The sequence below is a fragment of the Jaculus jaculus genome, chromosome 16 (assembly GCF_020740685.1).
Source record: "Jaculus jaculus isolate mJacJac1 chromosome 16, mJacJac1.mat.Y.cur, whole genome shotgun sequence".
NCBI lineage: Eukaryota > Metazoa > Chordata > Mammalia > Rodentia > Dipodidae > Jaculus > Jaculus jaculus.
Genome location: NC_059117.1, coordinates 52,088,382 through 52,107,854, shown reverse-complemented (window position 1 = coordinate 52,107,854; position 19,473 = coordinate 52,088,382). Strand labels below are relative to the sequence as shown.

Sequence of the window (19,473 nt, the reverse complement as noted above, 5' to 3'; positions counted from 1 at the left end):
GCTATGGCTGCTTTTCCTCTATTAATTTTCTCGCGCATGTTCCCTTCCACTATTCCATCTGTGGCTGTCAGCTTAAGGTGGCTGGGATGAACCTCCAGACCAGGCATAGTCATGGAGGAAGTAAATGTATTAGAAGCTTAAAAATCCAGGGGAAGTTCCATAATGTTGGAAGAAGCTGCACCCCTCTCACTGATCGAAGCAGAGAGAAAATCAACCACCCAGATCATAAGCAAGCCCACTCCAGGAAGTCAAGGCAGAGCTCTAGCACTTTGTAGATCTTTAGACTGGAATTCCCCAAACACACTTTAGGGCTGGACCCTAAGATCTGCCCACCATGACACCAAGTTACAAGCTTTAATAAAACTCCTGAATCAATTGGGGGACATCCATTCAAACTACCATGCCATCTATATATGTCCACCCATCCTGTCTTCAGTCATTCATTCCAGAATTTGGTGTGAAGTCTTTGCTGTGTTACATGCTCTGTATTATGGTTACCTTAATGAACAAGATAAATATGAAACCCCAAAGTCCGAGTTCATATTTGTATTTAACCAAAGAATTGGGCAAACCAAACAGAATACTTATTAAATTATTATATTTATTTAGACAAGTATAAAACCAAAGGAATGAAAATGGATACACCCACAGGATCTGAGAGCCCATGTGGTGGGTTTGGAAGAAACATGAAAAGAGAGTTAGGAAAGAAGAGAAAGTCGAGAGAGTGCCGGCCACATGGAGGACAGGAGAGGATACAGAGGGATCAAGAGTGTTCTCCCCTCCTCTCATCCCAACTGGACTGAGAGGAAAGGAGACTTACCAGAACCTGGGGGGTTCTGGAATGATGAATGCGCAGCAAGAAAGCTTGCCCTTGCCTGGTAAATATTTATAACCTTGTGTTGGTGGGCCCTACCTTCCCGCTCAGTGAGCCAGAGCGACAGCTGATTAATCTGGGCTAGAGCTGGCTCAGGAAGAGGCCAGCCATGATTCCAAGTTTCAGGGTCTAAGCTTGGCCAACCACCATGTCAGAATTGGGTTTGAATTCTAAGAAAGGGGACCTCCCACCCAGCGAGGGGCTCAGGTGTAGAAAACCGGGTCTAGGGAAATCCTTTAGGCAAGAGATAAGGAGAAGCCAGATTCTGACCTCTAGCAAAGCCCAGAGACTTTCCTGCTTTTTACTCTCAGGGGTCCAGTCACCCTAAAGTACCTGACTACCTGACTCCATCTCAGACTAGGTAACTTCTTGAACTGAAAAGAAAGGAAAACTTGAGAGTGGATCTCAGATCATACACCGCACATGGGCCCTGACTGGCTAGTTATCTTTGGCTGTCTCTAGTTGTCTCTTCATCCTTGAGCTGAGACAGCAAAAACTTTCGAAGAATTGTGTTTGGACAGTTGAGTACAACTCCTGGTACAGCAATTTTCCCACTTTCCCATTTTTGTTTTCAATGTGTAATAAACAGTATAGACAAGATTCTGCTGGTGAGCTTACTGTCTAATCCCGTGTTTGGGTATCCAGATATCTGAGGCTCCCAGGGAAGGGGTTAAGGAGGGAGTAGCCAGCAGGGAGCTGCACAGAGTGAGAATCTCCTGTTCCTTCCCTTCTCCTCTTCCCCCCTCTTCCTCTTCGTCCCTCCACCGCCCCTTCTTCCTCATCTTACTATTGTTGTTATAATTCTACTGTGGAATAGGATCACGTAGATATTTAAAGCCTAACAAACACCCTGTAAGTGCATTAATAAGAGTTTAATTGCCCCTTTCCTGTTTATCAGACACTATTATATTTAGGACCACTGTGTTTTTGAATGAAATGATGTTCAGTAGATGTATTTTTAAAAAAAATTGAGAATTATTCAGTAGTACTGGAAAGTTTGTTTAAAAAAATGAACACTTGAATAAATGACTTCAAAACCCATTCATGTGTTTTTCTCAGCCACAATTTTAAGAACATGACATACACATAAGCTTGAAAATATCGCAAGAGAAATCTTGGCCTTGACCCACCCAGCTGACAGTGCCAGATATGTGGCTTGCGGTGGAGTGTGAGGCAAACAGTGGCTGCAGCCTTCAGCACCGCCACCCTGCCGCTGAGCTGAGGACGAAAGCAGTCTGCAAGCTGAGATGCAGCGCAACGACCATGACTGAAGCCTGGCTTTCTTGCCAGACACCACAAGTGTCCCCGCTCATTCTCTTCCAAACTCCTGCAATTGCAAAGGACTCGGGCCTTCACCTCAATGGGGGTAGCGATCATTTATTCTGGAAGCAAACATGAGCGACCATGGCCCAGGAACACAGATTTAGCTCACCCCAATTTCATGTTACAATGTGTTAACAATTTCATGAAGGTTTTATAGTTACAGAACAGAGGAAAGTTGTAATCAAGGCACTTTTCCATACATTGGCTGACCATCAGGTAAGCGGGTTACAGCAAAGCTAGGAGATCTCCACCACTGGCTTAAGATGCTCTCTGAGGACATTCTCAGCCCTTGGCTTGGTGGAAGCTGGTACATTCCAAAGAGGTTGCACCTGATCAACTAACAGTCACCAGGATGTTAGGTGGGCAATAAATGGCTAGTGAGGGGCTAAAGCTAGCCCAAGGTAATTTGGCTCTGACTTGCAACATCCCATCTCTCTGATCACAGGAGCTCTACCAGTCCGCTCAGCCTCGCTGGAAGTAGATGCAGCAGATGCAGTGCTTGTCTGGGAACTTTAGTTCCTACTCCTCGTCACACAGATGCCACAAAATAAGTTCCACAACTGCACACACTGGGCTGACTCCTCAAGGGAGCCTGAGGACACGCTAGATCATCCCTGAATATCTGTTGATAACATGTAGTCAGTCCCCAGGAGTGTCCAGTGTTTCTCCTGGCTCCCCATCTACCTGCTGTTAGACCTCGCCCCTGGACTACTGACTCAGAATACACTTTAGCATGACTTCCCATGATTTACAAAAGCACAGCTACCTGCAGCATAAACCCCACATCTGTTCTGCCAATGGATATAACTTTCAGACAGAGCCCAAGCTAACACCACACCCAAAATGCCAGAAGGTGATGGTATTGAAATTCCATATATTTAATGTTCCCAGCATATCATAGTCTAGATCAAATACAATCAGTGTATGTGTAAGAAATGTAAATGTACTTAGGAGTGAAGTGATAGATGTTGCACTTTCCTCCTCACAGTAGGGGAGATTCCTCTGAAGCTATCAAGAATTCTGTGACTCTGAGCCCAACCCCTTTGGACAATATATAAAACTACCTTATCTCAGGAGACAGCTGCCAGTACTTAATCTTCTTGACAGAACCCTACACTGATGGATGTAAATCTCTCCCCTCTCTAAGCATGGGGGAATTCAGAGGAAGGATTGTAAAGGGTAAGTCCACCAAAACATGAGTTCAGGGCCTCTGTCAGGTTTTTGGCATTAGCCAGCAGAGGCCCACGTGTGAATAAAGGCTCTCTCCCTCTCTATGAAATGGATTTTGCCTGGTTATTCTCATTGACTCATTAATTCCTATAGCAATGGTTTGTTGTTGTTGTCATTTGTTTGTTTAGTTTTTTTTGAGGTAGGTTCTCTCTCTAGTCCAGGCTGACCTGGAATTCACTATGTTTTCTCAGACTGGCCTTGGGCTCACAGAGATCCTTCTATTTCTGCCTCTAGAGTGCTAGAATTAAAGGTGTGAGCCACCACACCCAGAACAGGTTTTTGTTTTGTTTTGTTTTGTTTTGTTTTGTTTTGTTTTGTTTTGTTTTGTTTTGTTTAGAACAAGAATGACAAAGGAAGGCTGGAGAGAGAGCTTAGCAGTTAAGGAGCTTGACTACAAAGCTTGAGGACAAAGGTTCAATTTCCCAAGACCCACATAAACTAGATGCACAAGGTAATGTGTCTGGAGTTTCTTTGCAGTGTCCGGAGGCCCTGGTGTACCCACCAATTCTATCTACCTGCTTCTTTCTCTCTCTAATAAATAAATAAAATATTTTTAAAAAAGCAGACTCCTAGAGTGGAGTCATGCTGGGATTTCATCTTTGTCTTTCCCAGCTGCCCCCCACCCATGCCTCTGGCTTTCTTTTCATTACCTCCCCCTTTTGTCCCTTAAATTCTCCATAAATACTGAAAACCACAGTATCACCTTTTGTCATGCAAATTAGCATTTTAATGTTAAAAGCTATTAGTCAAAGCCAAAGGCGACAGAATTCACTCTCCTCCATGCACCTTCCCTTCTGCCTCACTGACCTCTAGGGACCTCCAAGCCCTTCCTCCTGCAGCCCTTAGAAGAGACAAGTGCTGAGTGTCTGCCATATGAAGGCGCACTGGGGGGACTTTTGTCACTTCACCCTCATTGCCTAGAGAAGTCGCAGTAAAACCAGGCTCTCTCAGTCCCGTGGGCACCCTTCCTCTGCGTGTGGAGCCTTTCAGTGATGTTGCAAAGGTTTCCACTGCCAGCAGCGCAGATCAGGATGCGAGGAAAACGCACAAGAGAAATGAAGAGAACAAAAGACTGTGAGAAGGTAGGAGAAAAGCGGTCCAGGATGGGCTGGAAAGATGGCTTAGTGGTTAAGGTGCTTGCAAGCAAAGTCAAAGGACCCAGGCTCCATACCCCAGCACACACATAAGCAGAGGCACAAAGTACACATGTGTCTGGAGTTCCCTTACCAGGGGCTGGAGGCCCTGCATGCCCATTCTCTCTCTATCTGCCTCTTTCTCTCTCAAATAAATAAAATATTTAAAGAAAAGAGAAAAAGAAAAATTGTCAAGGAGCATAGCCATGGTTTTGCTGTTGTTTAAACATTTCATTTTATTATTTGAGAGAGAGACAGAGAATAGGCACGCTAGGGCTCCTGCCACTGCGAAACCTCAGATGCATTCACCACTTTGTGCATCTGGCTTCAAGCAGCCACCAAGGAATTGAACCCAGGCCAACGGTCTTTGCAAGTAAGCACCCTTAACCGCAGAGCTGTCTCTTCAGCCCCACAGCCAAATTTGAATGTTTCTCTGCCATTCTAAACACCAATCTCAGGTCTTTCCTGAGCCCATTTTCAGCTTAAGGCTCCAGAATTGTGAAATCCACCTAAACTTCAGATAACACGTGCAAGAAATGCTTATTCTAATTTTATAGTAAAGGACATGAGGCCTGCATGGATGTGGGGTTCTGTCTGTGGCTACTACCATGTTCTTAGTTTTCTGATTCCGTGAAGATCTGTGTTTGGGCACTAACGATGACATGGACAGCTCAGCACTGTAACCCCATGTCACAGGCCAGGAAGCCCGAGGTACGAACGTGTGCAGATCCCTGCTGCTGGATTCCACTCAAGTGAGGGAATTTGTGCAGTTGGGGGAAAGCAAGGAGATGTATGGAAACACTCTGTTTCTCTAACTCCCTCACTCCCTGAAAGCAAGCAGAAGCCAGCACCAGGACCAGTCTTCCTTTTATTTACCAGCACTTCTAAGACTGAGATAGCACATTAATCCTTACATTAAATCTCTCCTGTTTGAATGCCAAGAAGAGCTTTGATTTTTCCCTTCAAACACTCACTAAGACAACAGAATCATATAAACTCTGCTGTCCCACATTTTACCCCATACACCTTTCTTTATCAAAGCACCCATATATTTTCTTTTTTTTTTTTTTTTTTTTTTTGGTTTTTCGAGGTAGGTCCAAGCTGACCTGGAATTAACTGTCATCTCAGGGTGGCCTTGAACTCATGGCAATCCTCCTACCTCTGCCTCCCGAGTGCTGGGATTAAAGGCGTGCACCACCACGCCCAGCTTTTTCTTATTTTTTTAATTCCCCTTCATAAACTGAATTTTATTTGTGGGGTCATAATATAATCTTTCTTTTGTTACTAACAATATACTTTTGGGGCTGGAGAGATGGCTTAGCTGTTAAGGCACTTGCCTGAAAAGCTAAAGGACCTTGGTTCGATACCCCAGTAACCAAGTAAGCCAGATGCACAAGGTGGCACATGCATGTGGAGTTTGTTTGTAGTGGCTGGAAGCCCTGGCATGCCCATTTTTTTCTCTCTCTCTCCCTCTTTCAAATAAATAAATAAATAAAAATAAAATACTTTTTTTAAAATATACTTTGTATGGTTACATCATGTGCTGGTACCATCATTTCCCTCCACCTGACCCTCATTCCATCGAGGGTCCTCCTCGGCGAGATTGCTCGTATCCACCGCGGGGTTGTGGGTTATGAGCTGCGAGAGCAGCGGTCAGTCACAGGAGGGGGAAATGTCTCTGGTGTTCCCTGCCACCCTGCGGCTCTTACGAACGTTCCACCCTCCTCTTCCACAAAACTCCCTGCGCTGTGGTGGGTGTGTTTTAGATCTAGTTTAGTGTGGAGCTCTCAGGAGCTTTGGGGTTTCTGCTTTGGTGCTTTTTGAGTGTCCTCGGCATCTGGGGCAGGTGGTCAGGCTCGCCGTGGAAGAGGCACTCTCTCATCGGGCCAGTTCCTCTGTGGTTGCCTCACTGGGGTCCTGGCTACTATGCGTAATATAATGTTTTTTCTAGTGACTCCTGGAAAATTCCATGTTGGAATCATCCTAAATGCAGTTGACTTGCTCATGCCATTTCCACATATTGCTTCCCTAAACATCAAATAAAGACTTCCAGAATTGGTTTTGTCCAAGCAACATAGACATCGGAAGGCTCGAGAGGACGAAAACGCTTTTGCACACTGGAACTATAATATGGTAAGGCAGCGAAGGGTGGGTGGTACTATGGGTAGTACTATGGTTTGCATCTGAAAGCATTACCCAGTCTCAAGTTTGGAAAATGGCCAGAGAGCCTTTGGGGGTAAAGGTGGCGGGCTGGCTGGTGGGAGGAGGTCACTGGTGGTGGTTTCGATGGTTATGTCCACCTCAGTTTTCTGTCCCAAGCACCCTGGTCAGCAGGGCTGTGAAGGGTCTCTACCACATGTTCTTTCAATCATCCATCCACAACAGTCCTGTAATCATGAGCCAACATGAAACACACTCAAACCTTTCCTCCCTTAAATTGTTTCTATTGGGTAATATTTTAGTTTTATATATGTAATTATTTCCATCAAGGCATACAAAAACAAGTCATACAGCTGTGTGTGTGTGTTTTGGGGAGGGCATAAGAAATGCAAAGAAGGTTTTCTTACTCCTTAAATATAAGTCTTCAGGGGCTGAAAAGATGCCTTAGTGATTAAGGCGTTTGCCCGCAAAGCCAAAGGACTCAGGTTTGATTTCCCAGCACCCACATAAGCCAGAAGCACAGAGGGGCACATGCCTCTGGAGTTGGTATATAGTGGCTGGATGCCTTAGTGCACCCATTTCTCTCTCTCTCTCCCTTTCTCTGTTAAGTAAAATAAAGTATTAAAAAATACATGTCTTTAGGAAGTTAAGGGATCCTAAGAATTTTGCTGAATCCCCTTTAATAACCATACCACCTGCTCTGACTTTCCATCTCTTTTGATCCCCTTCACCTGCATTTATTTTTACATACCCTCACTATTCTGTCTGACCCACATATAAACCTAATGGTTTCTCTTCTTGTAGAAGGGCAATAACAGATAGCTACTTATATCTTTATTTATTTCTGTTTTGCAAAAATTGATTCTAAATTTTCCTTCATCTTTCTGCCACATCTCACCCCAAGAAAGCAAATTATCCCATATTCACATAGTTGAGGGAGAACTATATTACTCAATGTCTGTGATCATCAGGAAATGAGTTTCAAAAATGTTTAAGAATGGAAGTTATCGGATGGCAAAGTTGTTTTCTGTTATATATATATATATATATATATATATATATATATATATATATATATATATATATATATATATTTGCAAGGAGAAAGAGACAAAGAAGACAGACAGAATGGGTTTGCCAGAGCCTCTGGCCACTGCAAACAAACTCTAGACACACGTACCACTTTGTGCATCTGGCTTTACGTGGCTACTGGGGAATCGAACCATGATCGTTAGGCTTTGCAGGCAAGTGCCCTAACTGCTGAGCCATATCTCCAGCCTCTGACTTGTTTTTCATTTCCTTATAAAGAAGGTATAGCTAGACCATGGACAGCCTTGCCAGGTTTGTGAGTTCTGAGCATGACAAAAAAATAGCTGGGTGCTCAGAGGGTTGACTAACCAGGTGCTTAGAGTCTCATGAACACCTAGGTGGACAAATAACTTGATGATAAGAAACCACCGGCTGATGCAACCCACTAGAATCCTGACTCAACATACCCTAAAACGAAACTACATTGAACTTATCCCCACCCTGACAGAATGAACTCTCTTGAACCAGAAATCAGTTATAGCAATAAAATATTAAATTTCATTCAGCCTGAATTTATGGACTGACAGTCATATCTACTATAAAATCAAGAGCTATGAGTGAAGCTTATAGAGATATTACATGTCATAATTATAATAACACCTGGCTGTGGATAGTCCAGTGATTCTTCTAGTTTGAATGAAGGACTGGCTTAATCCTTAGCAAGCTATAGCATGACCAATGCTTAGTGAGAATAACCAGGGAAGAAGAAATAGGGGAGGGGCATCGACTCTCGGGGTTCAGCAGTTAAGGCTCTTGCCTGCAGAGCCTGCTGACTTGGATTCTATTCCCCAGTACCAACATAAAGCCCGATGCACAAGGTGGTGCGTGCATCTGGAGTTTGCTTGCAGTGGCCAGGGGCCCTGGCGTGCCCGTTCATTCTCATTCTGTCACTCTCTCCTTGCAAATAAATCAGTAAAAAAGATTTAAAAAAAATATCAATATAAGTCAAAACCCAAGAGAGCTGAAACAAATCAAGTCAAATTTTTATTATCAGTTAATCAATAAACTGCCACATTTCAGAACATGATAATATCATTCAAACAGGCTTGCTTTCTGCCAACCTGTATTATTTGACTCACAATCATTACTAATCCATACATTATTAGTCTCATTTTGTGGCTATAAATATTGAGGTACAGAGAGACTATATGGCCTAACAAGGACATATGTGTGATTAGAGGCAGGCCTGGAATTTGAACTTAGGTGCAGAGTCCAACTTGTATACCACAACATGCTATGTTTACTGGTGAAGAAGCCATTCAGCCTTGTTTCATGACAAGCAGCTCTCGCTGTCAATCAAACTCACTGCTTGGTTTTTTAATGTTTCCCAAGAGGCAAATCAAATGTTGGAAACCAGGCTTTTAAAACCTTCAGGGTTGTTGCTTATGCTGTTCTAATGCCCGGAGCTCTTCCTGCCAGGTAGTTCAGCACAATGGCACATCTTCCATAGTTGGGAGCGGACCATGCCAGGAAGTTACAAACCTGAAGAGCAGCCGGAGCTTGGGAAGGAGCTGAGGGGCTGTGGAGTCGTCATTTAAGGAACAAGAAGTTTGATGCTCTGAACGCTGCTTCTACCCTAGTCTCAAAACACCCCGGATTAGAAACTGTGAGCATTTTGTAAGTGTGGTCTTTAGTCTGATGTATTTTTATCCTATCCTCTTCTCCCTCTCTCCGTCCTTATTTTGTTTCTTTCTTTACCTTTTTTCTTCTTTTTCTGTTTCTTTTGTTCTTAAATATTTTTATGTTATTTATTCAATCACTTATTTGAGAGAGAGACGAAGAGGAAGAGAGAAAGGGCATACCAGGACTTCTGGCCACTGTCAATGAATTCCAGACACACACACCACTCCATGCATGTAGCTCTACAAGGGTCCTAGGGAATCAAACCCAGGCCATCGGGCTTTGCAAGAAAACACCTTTAAGGGCTGAGCCATCTCCTCGGCCCTCTGCTCTGTTCTTATGTTAAAAAAGTTCTTCTAAGATGCAGCTCACAGTGACCTTAAACATGAGGTCTCCCCAACCAGGCCATCCAAGTGTTGGGATCACAGGCATTCACTACTACCATAACTAGCTTACCCTATCCATATTCATAGAGACTATTTTATTTCCCTTTGCTTGTTAGCATTAACTAGCACATTGATGATCCTTTCACCCAGCATGCCCAAAGCCCACTAACAAAGTGGAAGGAAGGAAAGTAGGCCCAGCTTGATCTCCAGAAGGACAACAGCTTAATTGTGAGCAGATTACTTTTCTTTCTTGTTATCCGTCGTGGGGTGAGATGTTGAAAGCAGTATTGTTTGGCCCACCCCGCACTTAGTGACGTCATTATCTTCATCTTCTCTATCTCAGCTGTGTTGGCACACCTGCCTATTGAACTCAACCCGGCATCCTGACAGATCCTGAATGTGAACTTGGTATAACGTCACTCACTTGTTTCTAACGTGTCCAGTATCCACTTCATTTCCATCCTAGGAACACTGCCATAGCTTGCACACACACACAAAGGATTATACTGAATGTAGCTGAGCTTGGCGGCTTACGCCTTTGATCCCAGCACTCAGGAGGCAGAAGTAGGAGGATCACTGTGAGTTTGAGGTCAGTCTGGGGCTATAGAGTGAGGCTATAGAGTCAGCCTGGGCTAGAAGGAGACCCTACCTTAAAAAAAAAAAAAGAGGATTTGGCTCAACTATAGCTAGGCACATAGAACAAAAATCAAACAAACAAATAAATAAAAATGTTCTTGTTACCAGAGACCTGTGTTGGTTTATACTTAGAAGAAAAATAGTTTTATCTATTACCAGCATTATCAATGTCATATTTACTAAGTTTTAAAAGAAGTAGAGAGGGCTGGAGGGATTTCTCAGTGGTTAAAGGTGCTTCCTAGCAAAGCCTGATAGGCTAAGTTTGATTCCCCATTATCCATGTAAAGCCAGATGCACAAAGTGGTGTGTGCATTTGTAGTTCATTTGCAGTGGCAGGAGGGCTGGCATACCCATATTCATTCATCCATTTTGTCTCTCTCTTTGCTTTTTTTTTCCCTCACAAATAAATAAATATTTTCCAAAATATTTTATTTTTATTTATTTGAGAGAGAGAGAGAATGGGCACTCCAGGACTTCCTGCCACTGCAAACAAGCTCCAGATACATGTGCCACCTTGTGCATCTGGCTTACATGGGTTCTGGGGGAATTGAACCAAGATCCTTTGGCTCTGTAGGCAAGTGCCTTAACTGCTAAGCCATTTCTCTAGCCCAAATAAGTATTTTTAAAGAAGAAAATATTTAAATAGAGATTTGGAATGTAAAGATCCAAGTATAAGAAGCCCACATTTAACTGTTTTACACATCTACTAGAATTTTAACATTTTCTCTAACAAACTTGTTCAAGTTCAGATTGACATATTCCAGCAACATACTAGAGTTTTCTGTTTTACTCAGTAGATACTCAACTCAAAGGGCAACCAACCAGTTAATTTACTTTCTTTTCATTTTACCTTGGCGAAACCTGGTTCCTGGGGCTTCACTTGAACCAGATGGACAACTAGTTTCATCAAGACCTTCAGAAACACCATGGGGTCAACACTGTAGTCAGATAGAAGCAGTGACCTCTTGGCTTCATCCCTGGCCAGGTACCCCAGCCCCGTCACTGCCAGATATGAATGGGGTGTGGTACTTACCGCGTTAAAATTGGGGAAGAGGTTGACTGCAGCTGCAGTGTCAAGAGGAAAGGGCAGAAAGGGTTTAAGGTCCAGCGACGGCTGCAAAGGAGGGGCTGTTGGACGGACCAGGGCTGGGAGAGCAGGACTCTGGCAAGTACCACCTACAGAGACAAGAGCAGAGAGAGAGAGAGAGAGAGAGATCAGGAACAGAAGGCATGGAATAAACACCATGATCTTTTGAGACAAAAAGGAAAGTTTTGTGGGTCACTGAAAAAAAACAAGACATGATGTCTCCTGACCTCAACTGGGACCGAGCCAGCGAGCAGCCTCCTCACCATCAAGTAGTCGGAGCTGATTGAGCTATTTCTGTTTCTTGGATTCTAAATATCTTATTATGTAAGGCTCAGTCTTTCACACTCTACAACTGGCTCTTTTTTTCTTTCTTTCTTTCTGCCTAACACCTAGGATAGGGTCGGCAACAGATCTCCAACCAAGATCTTTGGATTCCAAATCACACTCCTTCAGTCTCTCACCCCTCTTTGAAAAACTAACCTGCTTATAGAATAGACTTCAGACCTGAGGGGTTCTTTTCCAAGACTGCTCTTTTTCACCAATCCAAAAGTCTGGCAGAAAGATGACAGGAAGCTGGCATCACCAAGAAACTGAACCGCAGGCACAAGCAGCCATACCTTACTGCCCCTGGCAACAGGAGGATTAAAAACCAGCAAACCCAGGGCTACAAGCCGGGCAACCTTGAGCTGCTCAGCAATCCAGGGCATTGAGGATTCAACAACTGCTGCCTCCACTCCAGTCACGAGTAGGAGGAATTTAGATAGGCACCAATGAGCAGGCAGTGGGAACATTATACCAACAAAGCCGCCCCCTTCACGTACCAGTGGGCAGGCAGCTGTTTGCAAGGGAGCCCCACAGCTCTGCGCCTGTCTCAGGACTCCATTGCACTCACACACTGCAAGGATGAGATGTCAGCCCCAGTGCTCAGTCTCCCATATTTTGATAACATTCCAAAGCATCAATTTGCTGTTAATTAAAGGCTGTTTGAATCCTAGGAAACTGTTAAAATATGCCAGCATTCTTCTAATCTGAGAGGCAAGCAACAGACTGTAAAAGCCTGCTGGTGAGAATTCAGAAAGCATTAGGAAAACAAAATGCAGAGAGATTATTTTCCTTAAGCACACAAAAGAATTCTAGGAGATGGAGGGCAGAAGCCAAGTGTATGCCTTTGCAACTTACTTTCATGCCTTCTTACCGTTAAAACATACTGGGATGAGGTCCCCTAAAAGTTACCTTTCCAGATTTCAAAACAACACTGACCAACTACACAGAGGCCAAACCCTGCCTGGAACCAGGTACATAAGTATGAAGAGTACACTCAGAATAAAAGAAAAAAAATTCCTGGTTAGCCTGGCACGGTAGTGAACGCCTTTGATCCAGAACTTGGGAGGATCCCGTGAGTTCAAGGCCAGCCTGAGACTACATAGTGAGTTCCAGGACAACCTGGGCTAGTGTGAGGCCCTACCTCAAAACATCAACAAAAACTTCCCTGGTGGTAATTCTAACCCTGGTGGGTGGGCAGAGGATTTGCTAACAAGGAAGATGACTGAGTATCTCAAAGAGAAGTGCTCAGCCAGATTTAATTGACCACACTGAGTACCAGCTCCACAGCTCCCAGCTATAATTACGCAATTAGAACTTCCCTCCAGTAGTATTTCTCAACTAGAGTAAGAACAACAACTAAAGCTCAAATCAGAAAACAGGGTTTTTCTTTTTCTTTATTTTTATTTATTTATTTGAGAGAGAGAGAGAGATTGATAGAGAGGCAGAGAGGGAGAGCATGAATGTGCCAGGGCCTCCAGCTACTGCAAAGGAACTCCAGATGCATGCACCCCCTTGGACATCTGGCTTACCTGGGTCCTAAACAGTCAAACAGAGATCCTTTGGCTTTGCAGGCAAATGCCTTAACTGCTAAGCCATCTCTCCATCCCCATGTTTTTATTTTTTTCCTAAGTACAAGGCCTGAACTAGAGGGTAGATGTTAAAACAAACAGGTATAAATGCAAGATATGGTATGTCTATGTTCACCAAAGCACACCATAACCCTATTTTATGGTCCCCCTGGTAGAGTACTGGATGTGGGACTATAACCCTAGGTCAACTATAAAACTCAGTGACAGGCTTGTTGTGAGTTTAGTATTGCTAAAAGTTTCCCTTTACTAAAAAGCTAAAGAACCCCAATAAATTTTTGGCTGACACCTGTTTAAAAAATCTGGAAAATGAGTTTCAGTTCCAGTGAAGAGTACAGTTTAACATGTCCACAAATAATAGTAAGCTTCAACAATGTCTAAAACAATTCTCATTTACATCATATGTAAAAGACATCAATCTATACTCATTATCTTTTTTAATATTTTATTTTTTATTTTAGTTTATTTATTTATGAGAAAGTGAGAGACAATGTGTGTGCCAAGTCTTCTATCCACTGTAAAAAAAAATCCAGATGCATGTGTCACCATGTACATCTGGTTCTGGGAAATTGAACCTAGGTCCTTAGGCTTCACAGGCAAATGCCTTAACCATTAAGCCATCTCTCCAGCCCTATACTCATTATCTTGTTTTATTTTTTTTTAATGTTTTTAATTTTTTGAGGTAGGGTCTCACTCTAGCCCAGGCTGACCTGGAATTCACTATGGAGCCTTAGGTGGCCTCAAACTCATGGCAATCCTCCTACCTCTGTCTCCCGAGTGCTGGGATTAAAAGGCATGCACCACCACGCCTGGCTTGTTTGATTTTAATATTCCAAAAATTAGGTTATGTATGGTCAAATCATGTCAAAGAAAAAAAGTGTGTTTTAACTATTTATGCTGGTCCCACAGGAACATTCCATATTTAAAGATCATAAGAGTGCAATTTCTCTAGTATATGTTCTGCAATTATTTCATTATGAGGAAGTTGAGGAATAGATTGGGCTTATCTTTTTGGTTTGTTTGTTTTGTTTTTTGAGGTAGGATCTCACTCTAGCCCAGGCTGACCTGGAATTCACTATGTATTCTCAGGTTGACCTTAAACTCAGGAAGATCCTAGTATCTCTGCCTCCCAAGTGCTGGAATGAAAGGCTTGTACCACTATAGCTGGTTTGGGCTTATCTTTTTACCTAATCCAGTATGAGGCCGGCTGTGGGAAATTTACAGCAGCAAAGACACTCCTCCTGCATCTATTATATTTGTGCATAACACTCCTCCACGTTCCAAGTGTTTGATTCCATCATAGGAGACAAAAATCATCAGATAAGCGCCTCAAAAGTGTGACAGGTTGAGAAGAGCAGATAGTCCATCTCACCTCTTCCAACTTGAGTGGAGAGAGAAACCTACAAGATCACAGGCAGGAAGAGAACATGTGTCTACATACTATTTACCCACTTACTATGCAAATACGATTCTAGTGAATTCTGAGATGTGCTAACCAGAGCCACCTTGAGGGGGAAGGGATGTCCTAGAGTGTTGGTGGCTCATGACCCTCTTAGGATCCTCTTCACAAATTGTTCTGGAACAAAGGCACTTCCACAGGGGCTTAAAGACTTGCCCCTCACCTCGGAGCAGGACTCTCAGAAGCTGGCCACCCTCCAATGAACCTCTTGGGGTAGAGACAGCAAGCCTGTGGGGTCCCTTCTTTGCCCTCCCAGTTCCATATCCTATTGTCCTCCCAGGGTGGGGGGCTGTTCCCCAAAGCCCCAAAGTCCATTTCCAGGACAACTGGCTCTGTGACAGCAAGGTCCTAAGTAAAAATAATGACTTACAATGTTCTAAAATCAATGTTTAGCCGAGTGTGGTGTTGCACACTTTTAAAAGTTGCCTCCCCCCCAAAATTGCCTGTAGTTCATATTTTTGGTTTTCAAATATGAAATTGTAAAAAAATATTGTAGTTATATCAATCTGTATGTGTTCAGTAACTATAATATAATTTGCACAGAGCAAAATCAGAAGTGGCAGATATAACAGGTTTCATCTACAACACAGATTAAACTACTTGCTGTGAGAAGATATTTCACTCCTTCACCTTGTAAATGGAAAAATTTGCATTAAAATAGGAATATATGTTGATTATTTTCCTTATGATACTAATTTATTAACATGAAGATGTAAAATGAACTTAAAGACATTTCTGTTTGTGAGTTATTCTATTGCTTATGTTTACCAATAAGTATCTTTCACTCATTGGAATGTCACACTTCTAGAAATAGTAATATTGTTAATTTGAGGAAGGCAATTTGAAGTTGCCATGGAACAGAGACTGGCAGAGACATAGGATTATGTGTCTTGCTGTCATCATGAGCATGCTATGTTACAAATATTTCTTTCCACGAGGTCAGAATTGATTGAAGAACAGTACATTTAAGAGTCACTTTAGGTTTGTGTCTGAAATTTGCCAAGTAGACGCAAATTTTCCTTGGAAGCTGGGTATTTACAAACACTGGCTCTTTTATTCCGATCTCTTTTTGGTGGGTGGGGGTTGGATTTTCAAGGAAGGGTCTCCCTCCAGCCCAGGCTGACCTGGAATTTACTAAGTAGTCTCAGGATGGCTTTGAACTCAGTAGTGATCCTCCTATTTCTGTCTCCCAAGTGCTGGGATTACAGGCTTTATGTCCAATCTTAACTACTAATTTTAACTCTCAGATCACACTTTACACAACACACAGTAATTACATCTACCTATATATGTGCAGATGTAGATGACAGAATGCCTTGAAAAGGGTTAAAGAAGCCATACCAGAGTTGAAGGAGTTCAAGGACACCTAATTGGACGTAGAGACAGACACAGAGGCAGAGGGATGGTATGGATAAAGACTTCCTGTGGGCAGCCAACCCTGCTGGAGAATTCTGGTCATGCTGTCATGAACCAAGGCGACAGACGTGCAACACAGGATCACAGAGGCTATAAGACATGACGTGAAGGACTGCAACCAGAGCACAAAGGACAGTATGGATGAACAGTTGGACAAAAGAATGGGTGGATGAGCTGGGCAGCATGGTGGTACATGCCTTTGATTCCTGCACTCAGGAGGCTGAGGTAGAAGGATCATTGTGAGTTTGAGGCAAGCCTAGAACTACAGAGTGAGTTACCGTTCAGACTAGGCTAGAGTGAGACCCTGCCTCGAAAAACAAACAAAGCCAGGGTGTGGAAGAGATGGCTTAGCAGTTAAGGCATTTGTCTGTGAAGCCTAAGAACCCAGGTTCAATTCCCCAGTACCCATGTAAGCCAGATGTACAAGGTGGCACATGCATCTGGAGTTTGTTTGCAGTGGCTAGAGCCCTGGCATGACCATTCTGTTCCCATGCCCTGCAAACACACACAAATAAAATTTAGAAAAAATTAACAAATGTATTTGGTTTGGAGAGATGTCTCTGCAGTTAAGGCACTTGCTCACAAAGCCTAATGACCCAGGTTCAATTCCCCAGTACCCATGTAAGCCAGATGCACAAGGTGATGCATCATCTAGAGTTCATTTGCTATGGCTAGAGGCCTTGGTGAGCACACACACTCACTTTCCTTCTCTCTTCCTCTCCATCTGTCTGTATATCTCTACTTGCAAGTAAAGGAATAAAATATTTTTTAAAAAGAATAGGTTGATAGCATGTAGCAAATCAAACAGGAAACATGAGAAGTGGCAGGCCTTTAATCTCATCACTTAGAATGTAGAAATAGGAGGATTGCTGTGAGTTCAAGGATAGCCTGTAAGTACATGGTTAATTCCAGGTCAACCTAGGCTAAAGCAAGACCCTACCTCAAAAAAAAAAAAAAAAAAAAAAGAAAGAAGTTGGGCTGAAGGGATGTCTTAGTGGTTAACACGCTTGCTTGCAAACCCAAAGGACCCAGGTTCAATTCCCCAGGACCCACGTTAGCCAGATGTACAAGGGGGCACACATGTCAGTTTATTTGCAATGGTTAAAGGCCCTGGGGCGCCCATGCTCTCTCTTTCTCTATCAAATAAATAAATAAATAAAAATAAAATATTAAAAAAGAAATGTTTTAGAGTTCTATTGCATAGTAGAATTACTCCAGACAATAACGTACTATGCATTTCAAAAGAGCTAGAAAAAAGAATTTTTAATGATTTTATCTCAAATGGTAAGTGTTTGAGAATAGATATTATTTGTACATTATGTAATATTGAAATATGAGAGTAACCCTATAAATATGTTCATCTTAATGTGTCAATAAATATTTTTCCTAAATTAAAGAAGTATAGAGTTTATCCAGGCATGGTGGCTTACCTTTAAACTCAACACTTGGAAGGCAGAGGTAGGAGGACTGTCCTGAGTTCAAGGCCACCCTGAGACTACACAGTGAGTTCCAGGTCAGCCTGGCCTACAGTGAGACAGACCCTACCTCAAAATCCAATAATAATAATAATACAATATAATATGAGGGAGTATAGAGTTTAATATTAACTTGTCCATTAGACAAATGTGTGGATGTTGGATCCCTTCTGAGGCTGCCTCTCTAATAGTTAAAGTTTTTATTTGAGGATTTGGAATTTTTTGTTGAGATTATTTACTATGCTTTCTTTTTAAAATATTTTATTGTATTTATTTACTAGAGAAAGAAACAGAGAATGGACATGCCAAGACCTCTTCAAGGGCCTGCAAACGAAGTCCAGACACATGTGCCGCCTTGTGCATCTGGCTTATGTGGGTCCTGGGGCATACAATTTGGGTCCTTAGGTTTTGCCAGCAAGCACCTTAATTGCTAAGCCATCTCTCTAGTCCTGTTTACTTAAACCTCAAGAACTAGAATTCCCATTCAATCTCTCTTTGCTTACATTCTATTCCAAACTCTGATCAACAAAATGAAAAACTTATTAAGGGAGAAATATGAGCAAAATAGTCTCTCTTTTATTGTTGTTGTTGCAATAGGTAGTCAGGAACAAAGGCCCAAAGTGAAGGAACAAGGAGATGCCACCTCATTTGTCCTGGGAATGCTAGAACTCGGTGTCTAGTCCAGACTCATCCATGATAGCTATAAACAGTTCTTTAGCAACGGTGGCCCCCTTACCTCTTCCCTAATCTCACACACCTGAGTCACTGGCTGTTTGAGGGTCAGCCGCTTGAGTGAGCCAATCAGCTCTCTCCCTTGTCCACTTGAGTGATGATACATTTCCTCGAATGAGCTAGAAAAAGGTTTACCAGTGGGAAAAGTTCTTGGCTGTTCATCTTTCCTCCTGACTTCTGAACCTACTGGTCCCTTTTCTGGTGAACCCTTCCCTCTTACCCTCCGTGAAGTTCTGGCACTTGGCAATTTCCCTGGAAGCCTGCATTTATGCCTTCTCTTCACTCCCTACATCCCCTCTCCAATAAGCAAGGACTCTCCTTCAAGCCAGAATCTTCCTCACTACCCCCTGGATAAATCTGTAGGCATGTGGTTTCAGGTCCGGCTGTATGTATGTGTGTGTGTGTGTGTGTGTGTGTGTGTGTGTGTGTGTGTGTGTGTGGTGTGTCCATTCCAACCCTTTCCTGGACAACACTTTTTCTTAAATCTCACAACTCATAATTTACACATTTTGGAGTCCATTTCCATAATTCTTCGATAAACATACAAAAATCTAAAAGATGGGATTCAAGGGCCTGTTGTGAGGGACCCTGTACCTCAAAATTTCATAACATTTTAAAGTAAAGTTTGATGGAGATTAGTGAAATTTTTGTGAAAAAATTTCTTGTCTATTCTGTCTCTTTTTTCTTTATATCTCTCTGGTTGCAAATAAATAAAAGATTTTTTAAAGGGGGATGCCACATAAAGCCAGATGCACAAAGTGACACATGCATCTGGAGCTTGTTTGCAGTGCCTGGAGGCCCTGGTACACCCATGTTTTTGTCTCTCTTCTATCTCCATCTGCTCTCAAATAAATACAACTTTTTTTTTTTAAATCGTGCTTGTATATTTCTTATCATTTTCCTGTTCAGGACTTCTGATTGGCCTAAGGATTTGGAGAAGGTG

At 42.7% G+C, this 19,473-nt stretch overlaps 1 protein-coding gene across 4 annotated transcripts in view; it reads right to left on the bottom strand.

Moving 5' to 3' along the window:
- Positions 1-19,473, bottom strand: part of Znf385d (zinc finger protein 385D) — a 1,102,298-nt gene that overhangs the window by 299,620 nt on the left and 783,205 nt on the right. For all 4 annotated transcript variants that reach the window (XM_045136109.1, XM_045136110.1, XM_045136112.1 and 1 more), the window contains one exon: positions 11,485-11,627. In XM_045136109.1, coding sequence (XP_044992044.1) covers positions 11,485-11,627 — 143 coding nt within the window. The remainder of the gene's footprint in view (positions 1-11,484; positions 11,628-19,473) is intronic.